The sequence below is a fragment of the Emys orbicularis genome, chromosome 11, assembly GCF_028017835.1.
Source record: "Emys orbicularis isolate rEmyOrb1 chromosome 11, rEmyOrb1.hap1, whole genome shotgun sequence".
In the NCBI taxonomy this organism is placed as follows: domain Eukaryota; kingdom Metazoa; phylum Chordata; order Testudines; family Emydidae; genus Emys; species Emys orbicularis.
This window is the reverse complement of record NC_088693.1, coordinates 470978-484849: the sequence shown is the minus strand read 5'-3', so window position 1 is coordinate 484849 and position 13872 is coordinate 470978. Positions and strand designations below refer to the sequence as shown.

At 64.6% G+C, this 13872-nt stretch overlaps 2 protein-coding genes across 2 annotated transcripts; one reads left to right on the top strand and one right to left on the bottom strand.

Annotated features, from left to right (window-relative positions):
- Positions 1-1803: 1803 nt before the first annotated feature.
- On the top strand, positions 1804-6294 carry INHA (inhibin subunit alpha). Its single transcript, XM_065413788.1, has 2 exons — positions 1804-2059; positions 5534-6294. The coding sequence occupies exons 1-2, from the start codon at positions 1804-1806 to the stop codon at positions 6292-6294; spliced, it is 1017 nt and encodes a 338-aa protein (XP_065269860.1).
- A 4481-nt stretch (positions 6295-10775) lies between these two features.
- LOC135885746 (gap junction gamma-1 protein-like) lies at positions 10776-12094 on the bottom strand. The gene is made up of 2 exons (XM_065413653.1): positions 10936-12094; positions 10776-10783 (listed from the first exon to the last, which is right to left on the bottom strand). Exons 1-2 carry the CDS (start codon positions 12092-12094, stop codon positions 10776-10778), a joined length of 1167 nt encoding a protein of 388 aa, XP_065269725.1.
- Positions 12095-13872: the final 1778 nt, after the last annotated feature.

Here is a 13872-nt window from a genome sequence, read left to right as displayed (position 1 = left end):
GACCCAGGCACTGGTTACAGGCGGACACAGACAGCAGTAGTGTCAGGCGGTCTGCAGACCCAGGCACTGGTTACAGGTGGGCACAGACAGCAGTAGTGTCAGGCGGTCTGCAGCAGACCCAGGCACTGGTTACAGGTGGGCACAGACAGCAGTAGTGTCAGGCAGTCTGCAGACCCCGGCACTGGTTACAGGCGGGCACACACAGCAGTAGTGTCAGGCGGGCTGCAGCAGACCCAGGCACTGGTTACAGGCGGGCACAGACAGCAGTAGTGTCAGGCGGGCTGCAGTAGACCCAGACAGTGGTTACAGGCGGGCATACACAGCAGTAGTGTCAGGCGGTCTGTAGACCCAGGCACTGGTTACAGGCGGGCATACACAGCAGTAGTGTCAGGCGGTCTGCAGCAGACCCAGGCACTGGTTACAGGTGGGCACAGACAGCAGTAGTGTCAGGCGGTCTGCAGACCCCGGCACTGGTTACAGGCGGGCATACACAGCAGTAGTGTCAGGCAGTCTGCAGACCCCGGCACCGGTTACAGGCGGGCACACACAGCAGTAGTGTCAGGCGGTCTGCAGACCCAGGCACCGGTTACAGACGGGCACACACAGCAGTAGTGTCAGGCGGTCTGCAGACCCAGGCACCGGTTACAGGCGGGCACAGACAGCAGTAGTGTCAGGTGGTCTGCAGACCCAGGCACTGGTTACAGGCGGGCACACACAGCAGTAGTGTCAGGCGGTCTGCAGACCCAGGCACTGGTTACAGGCGGGCACACACAGCAGTAGTGTCAGGCGGTCTGCAGACCCAGGCACTGGTTACAGGCGGGCATACACAGCAGTAGTGTCAGGCGGTCTGCAGACCCAGGCACTGGTTACAGGCGGGCACACACAGCAGTAGTGTCAGGCGGGCTGCAGCAGACCCAGGCACTGGTTACAGGCGGGCACACACAGCAGTAGTGTCAGGCGGTCTGCAGACCCAGGCACTGGTTACAGGCGGGCATACACAGCAGTAGTGTCAGGCGGGCTGCAGACCCAGGCACTGGTTACAGGCGGGCACACACAGCAGTAGTGTCAGGCGGGCTGCAGACCCAGGCACTGGTTACAGGCGGGCACACACAGCAGTAGTGTCAGGCGGGCTGCAGCAGACCCAGGCACTGGTTACAGGCGGGCACACACAGCAGTAGTGTCAGGCGGTCTGCAGACCCAGGCACTGGTTACAGGCGGGCATACACAGCAGTAGTGTCAGGCGGGCTGCAGACCCAGGCACTGGTTACAGGCGGGCACACACAGCAGTAGTGTCAGGCGGGCTGCAGACCCAGGCACTGGTTACAGGCGGGCACACACAGCAGGCTTGTTACAAGCAGAAGCACTAGAGACAGGCACAGCATCTGCGCTGTCGCTCAGCAGCACTTGGCACAGGACGCGGTGGGCAGCTTTATGCTGTCTTTGCAGCTCCCTGGCCCTGGCGGTAACTTCACTCACCCACCTGGGGAAGCCTGGCCTCCCCCTGACTGGGCTCCATACCCCAGGCTGCACCATCCTTGTCCCCCGCACCCAGTGCACCGTGACCTCCCCCTGCCCGGGGCTGCGTCCCCCTGCGCTCCGTTGTCCTTGCAGTCCTTGCATTCCAGACGTCTCGCTGTTCCCATAGCCCAGAGATAATATTCATGGCTAGCAGACATTTGCGTCAGTGTCAGATACGTCTCAATGCCACCGTGCCCAGGCAGAGCCCAGCAGGGAGGGCACAGCGAGCAGCGCTGGCCGTGCAGAGAGACGCTCACGGCTCAGACCCCTGCATGTGCCAGAGCCATGTGGCTGCTGCACCTGTTGCTGGCCCTGCTGGCTCCTGTCACTGCTGCAGGCTGCCAGGGCGCTGAGCTCGACAGGCAGCTCATCCTGGCCAAGCTCCGAGCCCAGGTCCTGGAGTATCTCAGTCCCAGCAGCCCCAGGAGCCGGGCCCAGCAGGAGCGCAGGGGGATGCACAGGAGGCACATCCCAGGGACTCCAGCCCTCCGGGGCCAGGAGCTCGAGGACACCTCCCAGGTGATCCTTTTCCCCACCACAGGTGAGAGAGCGGGGGGGGGGGGGTGTCAGGCTGGACTGCACAGGGAGTGGGGAGAGCGGGGGGCTCAGGCTGGGCAGGACGGGGGAGGGGGGCTCAGGCTGGGCAGGACGAGGGAGGGGGGCTCAGGCTGGGCAGGGATGGGGCAGTGGGGCTCAGGCTGGGCAGGACGGGGGAGGGGGGCTCAGGCTGGGCAGAGACAGGGGCAGTGGGGCTGAGGCTGGGCAGGACGGGGGCAGGGGGGCTCAGGCTGGGCAGGGATGGGGCAGTGGGGAGAACCAGGGGTTCAGGCTGGGCAGGGGCAGTGGGGCTCAGTCTGGGCAGAGACAGGGGCAGTGGGGCTGAGGCTGGGCAGGACGGGGGCAGGGGGGCTCAGGCTGGGCAGGACGGGGGCAGGGGGGCTCAGGCTGGGCAGGGACAGGGGCAGGGGGCTCAGGCTGGGCAGGACGGGGGCAGGGGAGCTCAGGCTGGGCAGGACGGGGGCAGGGGAGCTCAGGCTGGGCAGGGACAGGGGCAGGGGGGCTCAGGCTGGGCAGGGACAGGGGCAGTGGGGAGAACCAGGGGTTCAGGCTGGGCAGGGACAGGGGCAGTGGGGAGAACCAGGGGTTCAGGCTGGGCAGGGACAGTGGGGAGAGCGGGGGGCTCAGGCTGGGCAGGGGCAGTGGGGCTGAGGCTGGGCAGGACAGGGGCAGGGGGGCTCAGGCTGGGCAGGGACAGGGGCAGTGGGGAGAACCAGGGGTTCAGGCTGGGCAGGGGCAGTGGGGCTCAGGCTGGGCAGGGGCAGTGGGGCTGAGGCTGGGCAGGACGGGGGCAGGGGGGCTCAGGATGGGCAGGGACAGGGGCAGGGGAGCTCAGGCTGGGCAGGGATGGGGGCAGGGGGGCTCAGGCTGGGCAGGACCGGGGGGCTCAGGCTGGGCAGGATGGGGGCAGGGGGGCTCAGGCTGGGCAGGGACGGGGCAGTGGGGCTGAGGCTGGGCAGGATGGGGGCAGGGGGCTCAGGCTGGGCAGGGGTGGGGCTGAGGCTGGGCAGGACGGGGGAGGGGGGCTCAGGCTGGGCAGGATGCGGGCAGGGGGGCTCAGGCTGGGCAGGGATGGGGCAGTGGGGCTCAGGCTGGGCAGGACGGGGGCTATGGGGAGAGCCGTCCTGACCCACGGCCCCTGCTAGTCGAGCTCTGGGCTCCTCAGGATCCCCCGTTGTGCTGTGTTGTGACATGGCTGACAGGGGCGCAGTTGAGACCCCAAATGAATTTGTGACTGAAGGTGAACCCAGGGCACCCGACAGCGCAGGAAGTGTTGGGGGGGGGCTACTGGGGATCTGCTCCAGCCGTTACCTGTGGGAGGAGGGGTTAAGACCCCATGAGGCTCCCCATGAGGTCAGGAGAGCTGGGGGTTCTCCCTCCCTCCCCCTGCCCCCCAGCAAGCCAGAGCTACTTACCAAGGCCCAAGCCATGGTGTAGGTACACGATGCCCATGGGACAGTCACACCAGCTCCCACAAGGCTCCACCGAGGGGCCTGGGATGGGGGTGAGCAGCCCACAAGCCCATGTGGAGGCGGCATGGGGGGAATCGCAGCACTGAGGGATGGGGTGGCAGGATAGGCGCCCCCAGAGATGGAGAGGCTGCTTTGCATGGGTCAGGAAGCTGGAGCTGGTGGGGCTCAATCAGAGCTGGAGAGGGTGGGGGAAGGGGCTGGAGCAGAGCTTGGAGGGTCTGCATCAGAGATGGGGGGAGTCAGGGGGTTGGAGTGGAGCTGGGGGGAACCGAGGCAGGGAGCTGGCTGGGGCAGGGCTTGTGAGGGCCTGACCGGGCTGGAGGTGGGTCTGGGAAGTGGGGGGCAGCAGAGGAGCTAAAAGGACCTGGAGGGGTGAGTGGATCAGGGCTGGGGCAGCTGAGGGCTGGATCGAAGGAGTAGGGGAGAGCTGAATTGGAGGGGGTGGAGGAGAGCTGGGGGGCTGGATCGAAGGAGGGGGTGGGAGAGAGCCGGGGGCTGGATCGGAGGGGGTGGGGTGGGGGGAGAGCCGGGGGCTGGATCAGAGGGGGTGGGGTGGGGGGAGACCCAGGGGCTGGATCGAAGGAGTGGGGTGGGGGGAGCTGGGGGTCTGGATCGAAGGAGGGGGTGGGAGAGAGCTGGGGGCTGGATCGGAGGGGGTGGGGTGGGGGGAGAGCCGGGGGCTGGATCAGAGGGGGTGGGGTGGGGGGAGACCCAGGGGCTGGATCGAAGGAGTGGGGTGGGGGGAGCTGGGGGTCTGGATCGAAGGAGGGGGTGGGAGAGAGCTGGGGGCTGGATCGGAGGGGGTGGGGGAGAGCCGGGGGCTGGATTGAAGGAGGGGGTGGGAGAGAGCTGGAGAGCTTAATTGAAGGAGGGGGCTGGGGAGAGCCAGGGGCTGGATCAGAGGAGTGGGGTGGGGGGAGACCGAGGGGCTGGATCGAAGGAGTGGGGTGCGGGGAGCCGGGGGGCTGGATCGGAGGGGCTGGGGGAGATTCGGGGGCTGGATTGGAGGGGCTGGGAGAGATCCGGGGGCTGGATCAGCACTGGCCCCAGGGAGCAGGGGGAAGTGACTCAGCCAGGCGGGCACCCGGGTGGGGTTCGCTGCGGTTAGCCCTGTGGCTCTGGGACTGCACGTCCGGGTGGTGGTTCTCTAGGCGCGTGCTCCGGCAGGGATGGATACAGGCGGGGGGCAAGGGGGTGGGGGAAGGCAAGGCCGGTGCAGTGGTGGGGCTGGAGTCTCTAGGGCAATCTCCCCTCTGTCCCGTGGCCAGTGTCCTGGACCGCACGGCCCCACAGCTCAGAGCTGCTTTTGGAAACCAGGCCATGCCTGTAAGCGGCTGGCGCCTTGTCCCCCTTCAGCCCTGGGCTCAGTGGGTGTGACCCCGGCCCCGAGCGAGCCCTGTCCCAGGCCACGCTGCAGAGGGGGCACCGCAAAGGTGTCTGGCCCCTGCCCCTGGCTCCACAAGATCCCGAGTCACACCGAGCCGTGCAGTTGCTCCTGTCTGACACAAGGTGTCAGGCCCTTCTTGTCCTGCGGGCGCCTCCCCTGGCGCAGGCTGGGACAGGGTGTCCAGCTCTGGGGGAATGTGAGACGCTTGGCGCCAGGTGTAACTGAGACTAGTGCCTTGAGCTGCCAGAGACCTAATGGGCCAGGTAGCAAAGCTCCCCCCAAACACACACACACACACCTCTGCTGATGCCCCGCAGGCCCCTGCTAGCCCAGCCCAGGTTCCCCCCATTCTGCCAGTGCCCCTGCAGCCTGACCCCCAGCTCCCTGCGGTCCCACCGAGTTCCTCCTGAACCCAATGGTTAATGCTGAAGACCCAAATTCCGGACCTGCTGTTCTGAAGTCTGATTTGGTGCAGCCAAGAGCCCTGGCCCCTGGTTCCCGCCATTCCCTGCAGGCACCTCCTGTACGGGGGCGCGCTGGGCAGGCCCAGGCCTGGGGGCTCCTGGCTGCTCTGCTGACCTTTGCTGCCCGTTTGCAGATGTGCCATGTGAGCCACCCCAGCCGGACGAGCTCCCGGAGGACGAGAGCGTTTTCACCTACCTCTTCCAGCCTTCACCTCACACCCTGAGCCGCGTGGTGACATCCACCCAGCTCTGGTTCCACACAGGCCCTGACCTCGTGCCCCCTGGCTCATCAGCTGCTGCCAACCGCTCCGCAGGGGGGGCAGACGTGCTGATCCTGTCGGGGCAGGGCCGGGTCACCGTGGCAGCCACTGTGGTGCAGGCAGCCGAGCAGTGGACGGTCTTTCACTTCGCCGCGCCCTTCCTGCACTACGTCTCCCAGAAGCTCTTTGTGCTGCTGGTGCGCTGCCCGGGCTGCCCCTGCACGGCCGATGCAGACAAGATGCCCTTCCTCATGGCCACCACCAAGCCCAAAGGGCCGGACAGAGCCCGCCGCTCCTCCGTGCCCTGGTCCCCGGCTGCCCTCAACCTGCTGCAGCGCCCGTCAGAGGACGCCGCAGCCCACGCTGACTGCCACCGGGCCGCCCTCAACATCTCCTTCGAGGAGCTGGGCTGGGACAAGTGGATCGTGCACCCCAGCAGCTTCGTCTTCCACTACTGCCATGGCAGCTGCTCCGACGCCCACACCCTGAGCCACACGCTGGGCTTCCGGCTGTGCTGTGCGGCCCTGCCCAGCACCATGCGCTCCCTGCGCGTTCGCACCACCTCCGACGGCGGCTACTCCTTCAAGTACGAGACCGTGCCCAACATCCTCACCCAGGACTGCGCCTGCATCTAGGGCCGCCGGGTACCACGCAGCCCTGCGCTGGGCCCTGCTCTCCCGGAGCTCCCCCTGGCTCCCTGAGACGGGGGGGCGCCTGGCGGGGGGGGCAGGGGGCACCTGAGACGCCTGGCTCCCTGAGACAGAGGGGGCGGGCGCCTGGTGGGGGGGGCACCTGAGATGCCTGGCTCCCTGAGATGGGGGGGTGGGGGGCACCTGAGATGCCTGGCTCCCTGAGATGGGGGGGTGGGGGGCACCTGGCAGGGGGCACCTGAGATGCCTGGCTCCCTGAGACGGGGGGGGGTGCCTGGTGGGGGGGGCACCTGAGATGCCTGGCTCCCTGAGATGGGGGGGCAGGGGGCACCTGAGATGCCTGGCTCCCTGAGATGGGGGGGCAGGGGGCACCTGAGATGCCTGGCTCCCTGAGACGGGGGGGGGGGGCGGGCACCTGGCAGGGGGGCACCTGAGATGCCTGGCTCCCTGAGACGGGGGGGGGGGGCTGTTTTCCTGCCATGCGGCGTGGCAGGAGGGACCATCCCCGCACTGGGATAGGGTGACCAGACAGCAAGTGTGAAAAATCGGGACGGGGGTGGGGGGTAATAGGAGCCTATATAAGAAAAATACCCAAAAAATCGGGACATCTGGTCACCCTACACTGGGATGACCCAGCATAATGGAGCCAGCAGGCCAGTCTGACTGGATCCCAGCTCCGGGGGCGTGGGGGTCATTGCACTCAGCGAACGCAGCGAGCTCACAACCCCCCCCCCCCCGCCCCCAAAGGATCTGCCCATCCCAGAGCAGACAAGGGGTTTGCGAGCCAGGAGTTCAGGCTGGATCCTCCCTACAGCCCCCGCCTGGCAGCCCTTGGAGTCACCGAGCCGGGCAGGTCCGGGGCGGGGCAAAGGGAACCGGTTCAACTCGCCAAACCTGCTCCGGGGTCAGTCCCTGCAGCTGCACCACTGAGACCCCCCCTCAGCCCCGCCCCCAGCCCAGGCTGCTCCCTCACCCCCCCACCCAGCGAGCCCAGGCTGCTCCCTCAACGCGCCCCCCGAGCCCAGGCTGCTCCCTCAGTGCCCTTGGCAGAGGACCCTTCATTACCCCAATACCCTGCCAAGCTTCCCCCCCTCGGTCACCCCACCCCGCCCCGCCCTGCGGCTGAGGCCTGAGCAGGGAGGGGGCTGGCGAAGGCTCTGACCGCCCCAGCCAGAGCCCGGGGAGGGAGGCGCTGGGGCCGGCAGGATATTGCTCAGCCTGACGAAAGCTGGGGTGTGGTGCCGGCCGTGGGGAGCAGGAAGGGAGCGTCCCCCGCCCCAGGAAATCACAAGACTGTGACTAAGGGAACTGAGCCCTAGCAGAGCCTCTGCCCTGCAGGCCCCTCCTCAGATAGGCCCCGGGCTGCTCCCCAGGGCAGCACTGGTCCCCCTCCGCGCGTGGGGCTGTTGCAGCTCCCGGCCTGGCTGACAAACAGGGGAATCATCTCCCCGTGCAACCCGTGGGAAAGCAGGAGCAAGTGCTAGGCCTGGCTCAGAGGGGGCAGCTGCGCTCTGACAGGCTGGGACAGGGGGCAGAGTGCAGGGACATGCAGCCTCCCCCTGCACCAGCAAGCGTAGGGCTGGGGGGCACCCAGCCTGGGGGGCAGGCTGCACTCGAGTAGCTATACAGGTGGGTTTCTCACACGGTAAATTAAATAAATCCTTGTTTCAAGGGAGTGGAAATGCAAATTCTGATCACATGCAACCCTAAAATTCCCCAGGGTGTAACGGGCCGGGTTTGAACTCCGCCATCCGAGCTCCAGCGCAGACCAGGGCAAGCTTGGAGCATGGGAGCACCTGGGGACCAGCCCTGCACACAGCTATTTGCCAGCTCGCAGTAGGATATCAGCGATGAGGGACCAGGTTCTCTGGATCTGGGAGGGCTCAGCAGGGGTCACGGCTGTAGTGGTCAGACAGAGGGGTTTGGCCACACTGTCCTTCAGGCTAGATAGACAGAGATGGGTTTGCCATAATCGAGAGCCATGTTGTAGTCAGAATTAGGCCAGAAGTGACCTTGTGCCCCTATTTTACCAATACTGGGCTCCCTGCTCCAGAGGGGTGCAAGGCCTTGCGCAGGAGGGAGCTGTGAGCACAGGAAAGATGAAACCAGAACTTCTATCTCCTGGTTCCCAACTCACTGCACCGCCACCGGCTGCATGGGGGGAGGTCTCTCACCTGCCGATCATCGCCTGACATGATGGCACAAGGCGGCCAAGCAGCCAGACACAGCCCAAGGGCCGAACATCTGGCCCAGTCTGGCACGCAGAGCTTACAGGGGACGAAGGGTCACCAGAGCTGGCTGAAATAGGAGGCGCAGAAAACTGGCTTGTTGCTGTTGCTGCTCCCCTGCATTCCTGGGCACAGCCGCCTCTACCCACCTGCTCCGGTGTTCACTGAGCAATCTCACAGCCCGTGCCAAGGGCCCCCAGATCCCCTTCCTGTGCCTCACCAAGCCCTTTTGGCCCAGACCTGCCCCAAACCCCTCTGGGCTCCGAGACACTCAGCTCAGTTCTGGAGCGAGCACCTGCGCCAATAGCGCCCCGGGACAGGGGGGATTGGCTGCCTCGGGAGCAGGGGGTGGGTGACAGGGCCTTTCTCCTCCAGATGGCCCAGGTTCCCATCCAGCCTCAAGACGGACCAGGATTCACACTCTGCTCCGTCCCCAGCCCAGATATGGCCCGGGACAGTAGGTCTCTGTGATGAACACCAGCGAGCTGGATGAGGGCCCCCATGTGTCCATGCCCCGTATTTTCTAATCTGGCAAACCACAGTTCAACGGTCTCCCTGTGCACACATACAGTGCCTGGGTCAGGAGGAGGAGGGAAAGCCACATTGGGAGTGAGAGATCCGGGGCAGCACTCTGCTTTTCTATGCAGTTCCCCCAGCCCGCCCCCCTGAAGAACCAGCTGCAGGGCTCTGTACAAAACATCTCCAAGTTTTACTAAAATATAAAAACTTCATAATCATTTGAGTAAAAAGCAAAGACACAAAATAATCACGTGACCCAGGCTGAGATGATCAGACACACCCAGCATTTCCCAGCTGGTTCTGGACTATCCGAAGGCATGCAGGCCCTGCCACAGCACAGGAACCCGCATTTGCCGCGCCATGCCCCAGACAGGAAAGCGGATGCCTCCGGGATGCCTGAGTCTTGGAATGTAACCGAATCAGCTTTGGCCCAAGCCCCAGCCAGCCAAATGCAAAGCTGCCGGCAGGGGAAGTGAAGGAGACAGGCTGGGTCAGGGCCCCTGCCACACCGGCCCCGCTGGCAGGGAGCCGGAGATGCCAGTCCCTCTTCCCCGTGCAGATCAGACACCAGGACCTGGGCAGAGCCCCCAGCCTGGCAGTTCGTACCTACGTGTGCAACGTGGGGGGGGGGGGGGGGGGGGCCTTGTGCCGGTGCCTCCACAAGCTGCTTTACAATCAGTGCGGGTCTTTGGCCCTTGGGGCTGAGTTTACAGCACAGCTGTCCCCTCAGCGCGGCCTCTGCCCTCCCGCTGGGTAGCATGTAAACCCTCACCTCGTAGTGCCCTATTCACCCCCCAGAGACCTGCTCAGCCTCTTGCTAATCTACAACCCCCACACCAGCCAATCCAGAGAGCATGAGCATTAGGTGGAGGGGACACCCAGGGGCCCTGTCTGGAACAGGCCCCCTGACAAAAACCCAGGGACCAGGGCTCTCCCGCGCAGAGACTGGCCATTCCCACTTGCAGCTCAGCTGGGAACCAGCTCCCCTCCCCCCACAGGGAATGGATGCCCCATATTTAAAGCTCGGTGCGACCCAGTCTGCCTGCAACTCTGGGTAGGCGTCTCCACTGGCTTGGCTCCCCCAGGCCGGTTGCAGCCACGAGATCGAGATGAAGATGTCAGACCCAGCTTGGAGGAAGGACCCCAAGGGGATGGTGCACATAGGCCCAGCCCCGCTGGATCCCACAGGATTCCCACTGTGAGACAGCTCCCTGCCACCGTGGGAAAGCAATCGCCTCCATGCGACTGCACACAAGCCCTTTCCCATGACAGTGCAGCATCCCTCCCTGCTGGCAGGGCAGGGCAGGGCAGGGCGTGTGTGTGGCACAGGGCTGGGAAGGGGCTGACTGAAGGTCCCAGTGGGGAGGAGGGCCGCAGGTGTTTGGGGCGGGGGCTGGGGATGTGCACTGACATGTTTATAAAAAGTACAAAAATAAAAGATTCCCTTTTCTAAAAAAAGTGAGAAAAGTGAAGGAATGTTCCTCCCCCCAAGTCACCTCCCCATGCCAGCCTGCCCTGCTGGAGCCCCACAGGAGGCAGAGGGCTTCCCAGCCCAGCCCTCCTCAGAAGCTCAGCCCCCAACCCTGTGTCGTCCGCCCCCTCCCACCCCCCGTTTCCTCAGCACAGGCTGTCCAGGTTCCAGTGGTCTCCTCAGGAGCATATTGCCAGTCCCAGCCATTCCCTGTCACCATCTCTGCAGCCGCTGAGGGGCCCAGCCGCTCACAATCCTGTGGGGAGGAGAACACGCACGTTAGGGTCCTGCTGCAGCACCCCAAGAGGAGTCAGAGAGAGCCCCGTGGTTGGGGACACAGACACGGGCAGGCTAGCGCCTGGGAGACAGCTGGGGGCACGGCCCGGGCAAGGCCCAGACCTTCCTCACCTGTGGTTCTCTCGCAAGCAGACCCTTCATTTTCGTGGGCCAAGTTGAGGCGGTTCTGCTCGGCAGCGAGACCGTTGGCCTCAGGGCTGCTGCTGCGCGAGGGGCTGGCCGTCTCCAGCGGGGGGTTCAGCTGGAAGGCCATCTCCAGGTGCTCCTGGGCCATGCGGAGGTGCTTGCGCAGCCGGTCCAGCTCGTGCTCGCGGGAGCGCTCAGCTGCAGAGCTGGCCAGGTTCCCGCTGTAGTCCAGCTTCCCGTTGGCCAGCTGGCCCTTGGGGGGCTCTTTCTTCAGCGAGTGGTAGGTGGGAGGTGCGCTGGGGGCCTTCTTGGCATAGTGCGGCCCAGAGTGGCTGTCGTGGGGGCTCGGGCTGTCGCTGCTCTGGCGCACCAAGTCCCGGATGCGGCCGATCCCCAGGTGACAGAGCTCGAGGAGGTTGAGGAAGAGGCAGAGCCCGCTGACCGTGTACATGATGAGCAGGAAGATGGTCTTCTCGGTGGGCCGGGAGACGAAGCAGTCGACGATGTGCGGGCAGGGGCTGCGGTTGCACACGTAAGAGGGGCTCACCTCAAAGTGGTACAGCACGTACTGCCCGAAGAGGAAGGCCACCTCCAGCACCGAGCGGCACAACAGCTGCAGCACGTAGGCCTTCATCAGCCCATCCTGGCGGATCCGCCGGCGCCCGTCGTGTTTCTCACCCCCCTCCCCGCCCTTCTCTTTCTCCACCTCGATCTCCTCGAAGATCATGGGATCCTCCTCGTTATCCTCCTCTGCCTCCTCGTAGTCCCGCCCGGCACCCCGCCGCACCACGGGCATGCGTACCCGCTGGCCCCCGCCCCCCCGCCGGTGGCCCTCCGGCCCGCGGGCAAGGCGGTGCATGGCGAAACCCAGGTACATGACGGAGGGCGTGGCCACCATGATGATCTGGAAGATCCAGAAGCGGACATGGGAAAGGGGTGCGAAGGCATCGTAGCAGACGTTCTCACAGCCCGGCTGCTGCGTGTTACACACGAACTTGCTCTGCTCGTCGTAGTAGATGGACTCGCCGCCCACGGCGGTCAGCACGATGCGGAAGATGATGAGGACAGTGAGCCAGACCTTGCCCACAAAGGTTGAGTGGTTGTTGATCTCCTCCAGGAGCCGGGTCAGGAAACTCCAGCTCATCCTGGCCCAGACGATGGCTCAAACCCTACAGGAGGCAAGGGGAGAGGACAGCCGATAAACCTCAGAGTGAACGCAGCCCACTAACACCAGCTGAGCCCCCGTACCGCCAGACCCCACAGCACTCACCACCAAGAGGGGACGCCCCCCCGGGCAGCAGGGCTCCAGCCAGAGCCCAGCACCATGGGTATAGAACAGGAGGCAGAGGGACCTGTTCCTGGGCGGGTCATTGTGACAGCCCCCAATGCTGCGTCCCTCCCCCACTGGCTGCAGCCCCAGTCCCTGCTCGCTCGTCCACCCAAAGGGTTCCAGGCACCTCACAGTGGGGGAGGGAGCCAACGGCTCAAACAATGGGTGCATCTCCCTTCCCCACATGCCTATTCAGTACGACCCCACCATCATCATCCCCCCAGCACGTCCGCCATGCAATGGCTGTCTCCAACACTCAGTGCATCTCTCCCCCCCAAAGACAGGCTACAAGCCCCTCCCCCCTCGCACCCCTGCCTACCCGCATTCACCTCCATGCACAGGCCCACAGGGACCAAACATCCCATTTGCCAGCGGTCTGCCAGGAGCATGTGCTAAACCAGGCTCCTCGGGGGCAGGCAGATAGGTGCGCACGCATGCTCCCTTCCCCAGACGTGCTGTTGGCTACTGGAAGCCAAACTCCCCACAGGGCACAAATGCACCCACAAGACAGGACAGTCCAGCCCCCGCCCCCACCCTCTCTTTCAGCAGGAGACTCTGGCAGGGGCCCAGCCCCAACCACCCACCAGGGTTGGATCAGCAGCTACCTGTCCCTACTTCAAACACGGTGCCACTCCAGAGTCAATCCAGAGCCAATCCTGTGACATTCCCTGCTCCAACCTGACCCAGCCAGAGACCTTGCTCCCAGAAAGCACCTGCCATGCACTGTGGGAACATGGAGACCCCTATCCAGAGGGCAGCGCGAGACGCCTCCCAGCATAGCGTACAGCCCCCCAATTCACTGCTCCTGCACCCTGCTGGGGGAGAGTGCAGAAAAGAGCCACAAAACTGCTCTGAGGACTGGAGAAAATGGCTCACAGTGAGGGACGCATGGATCTCAACCTGTTTATTTTATCAAAACAAAGACAGAGAAATGACTGGATTGCAGTGTATAAATACCTTGAGGGGGACACATTACAGGGCACTACAGGGCTCCCTAATCCAGTGGAGAAAGGCAGGACAAGAACCGATGGCTGCCAGCTGAAGCCAGACAAATCCCAATGAGAAATTAGGCACAAATTAACAGCGAGGCTCATTAACCATGGGAATGGATTCTCCACCCCAGCCTGGAGGCCTCTCTGGAAGGTGCGTTAGTCAAACCCAGTTCAGTGGGCTCCATCCAGGGGTCACTGGGGGAAGGTCTCTGGCCTGGGCTCCACACGGGAAGTCAGGTCTCCTCGGGCCTTGATCTCTGTGACTCTGGCAAAGGAGCAGGGCAGAGAAGCCTGGGGCAGAGGGGACGTGCACCCAAAGCACTGGGGAGGTGGGAGGCACATCGGCTCAGGGCAGGAGAGGGCAGGGAAATGGCACTGATATGAAATGTAGAGGAGGCACCAGCTGGGACAGGCAGCCAGACAGCATCCCTCCAGCGCGATTCCCTACAGAGCAGCCCATCCCAGGCGCTGCTCCTGTTTGTCCTTGTCACACGGACTCGCGGGTCTTGGACCAGTGCCACATCCTGGAACGAGGGCAGGTGCTTCATGAAGGGAGCATCGCTCGGGTCTGGTGCTCACACACAATGAACACCTGGGGGG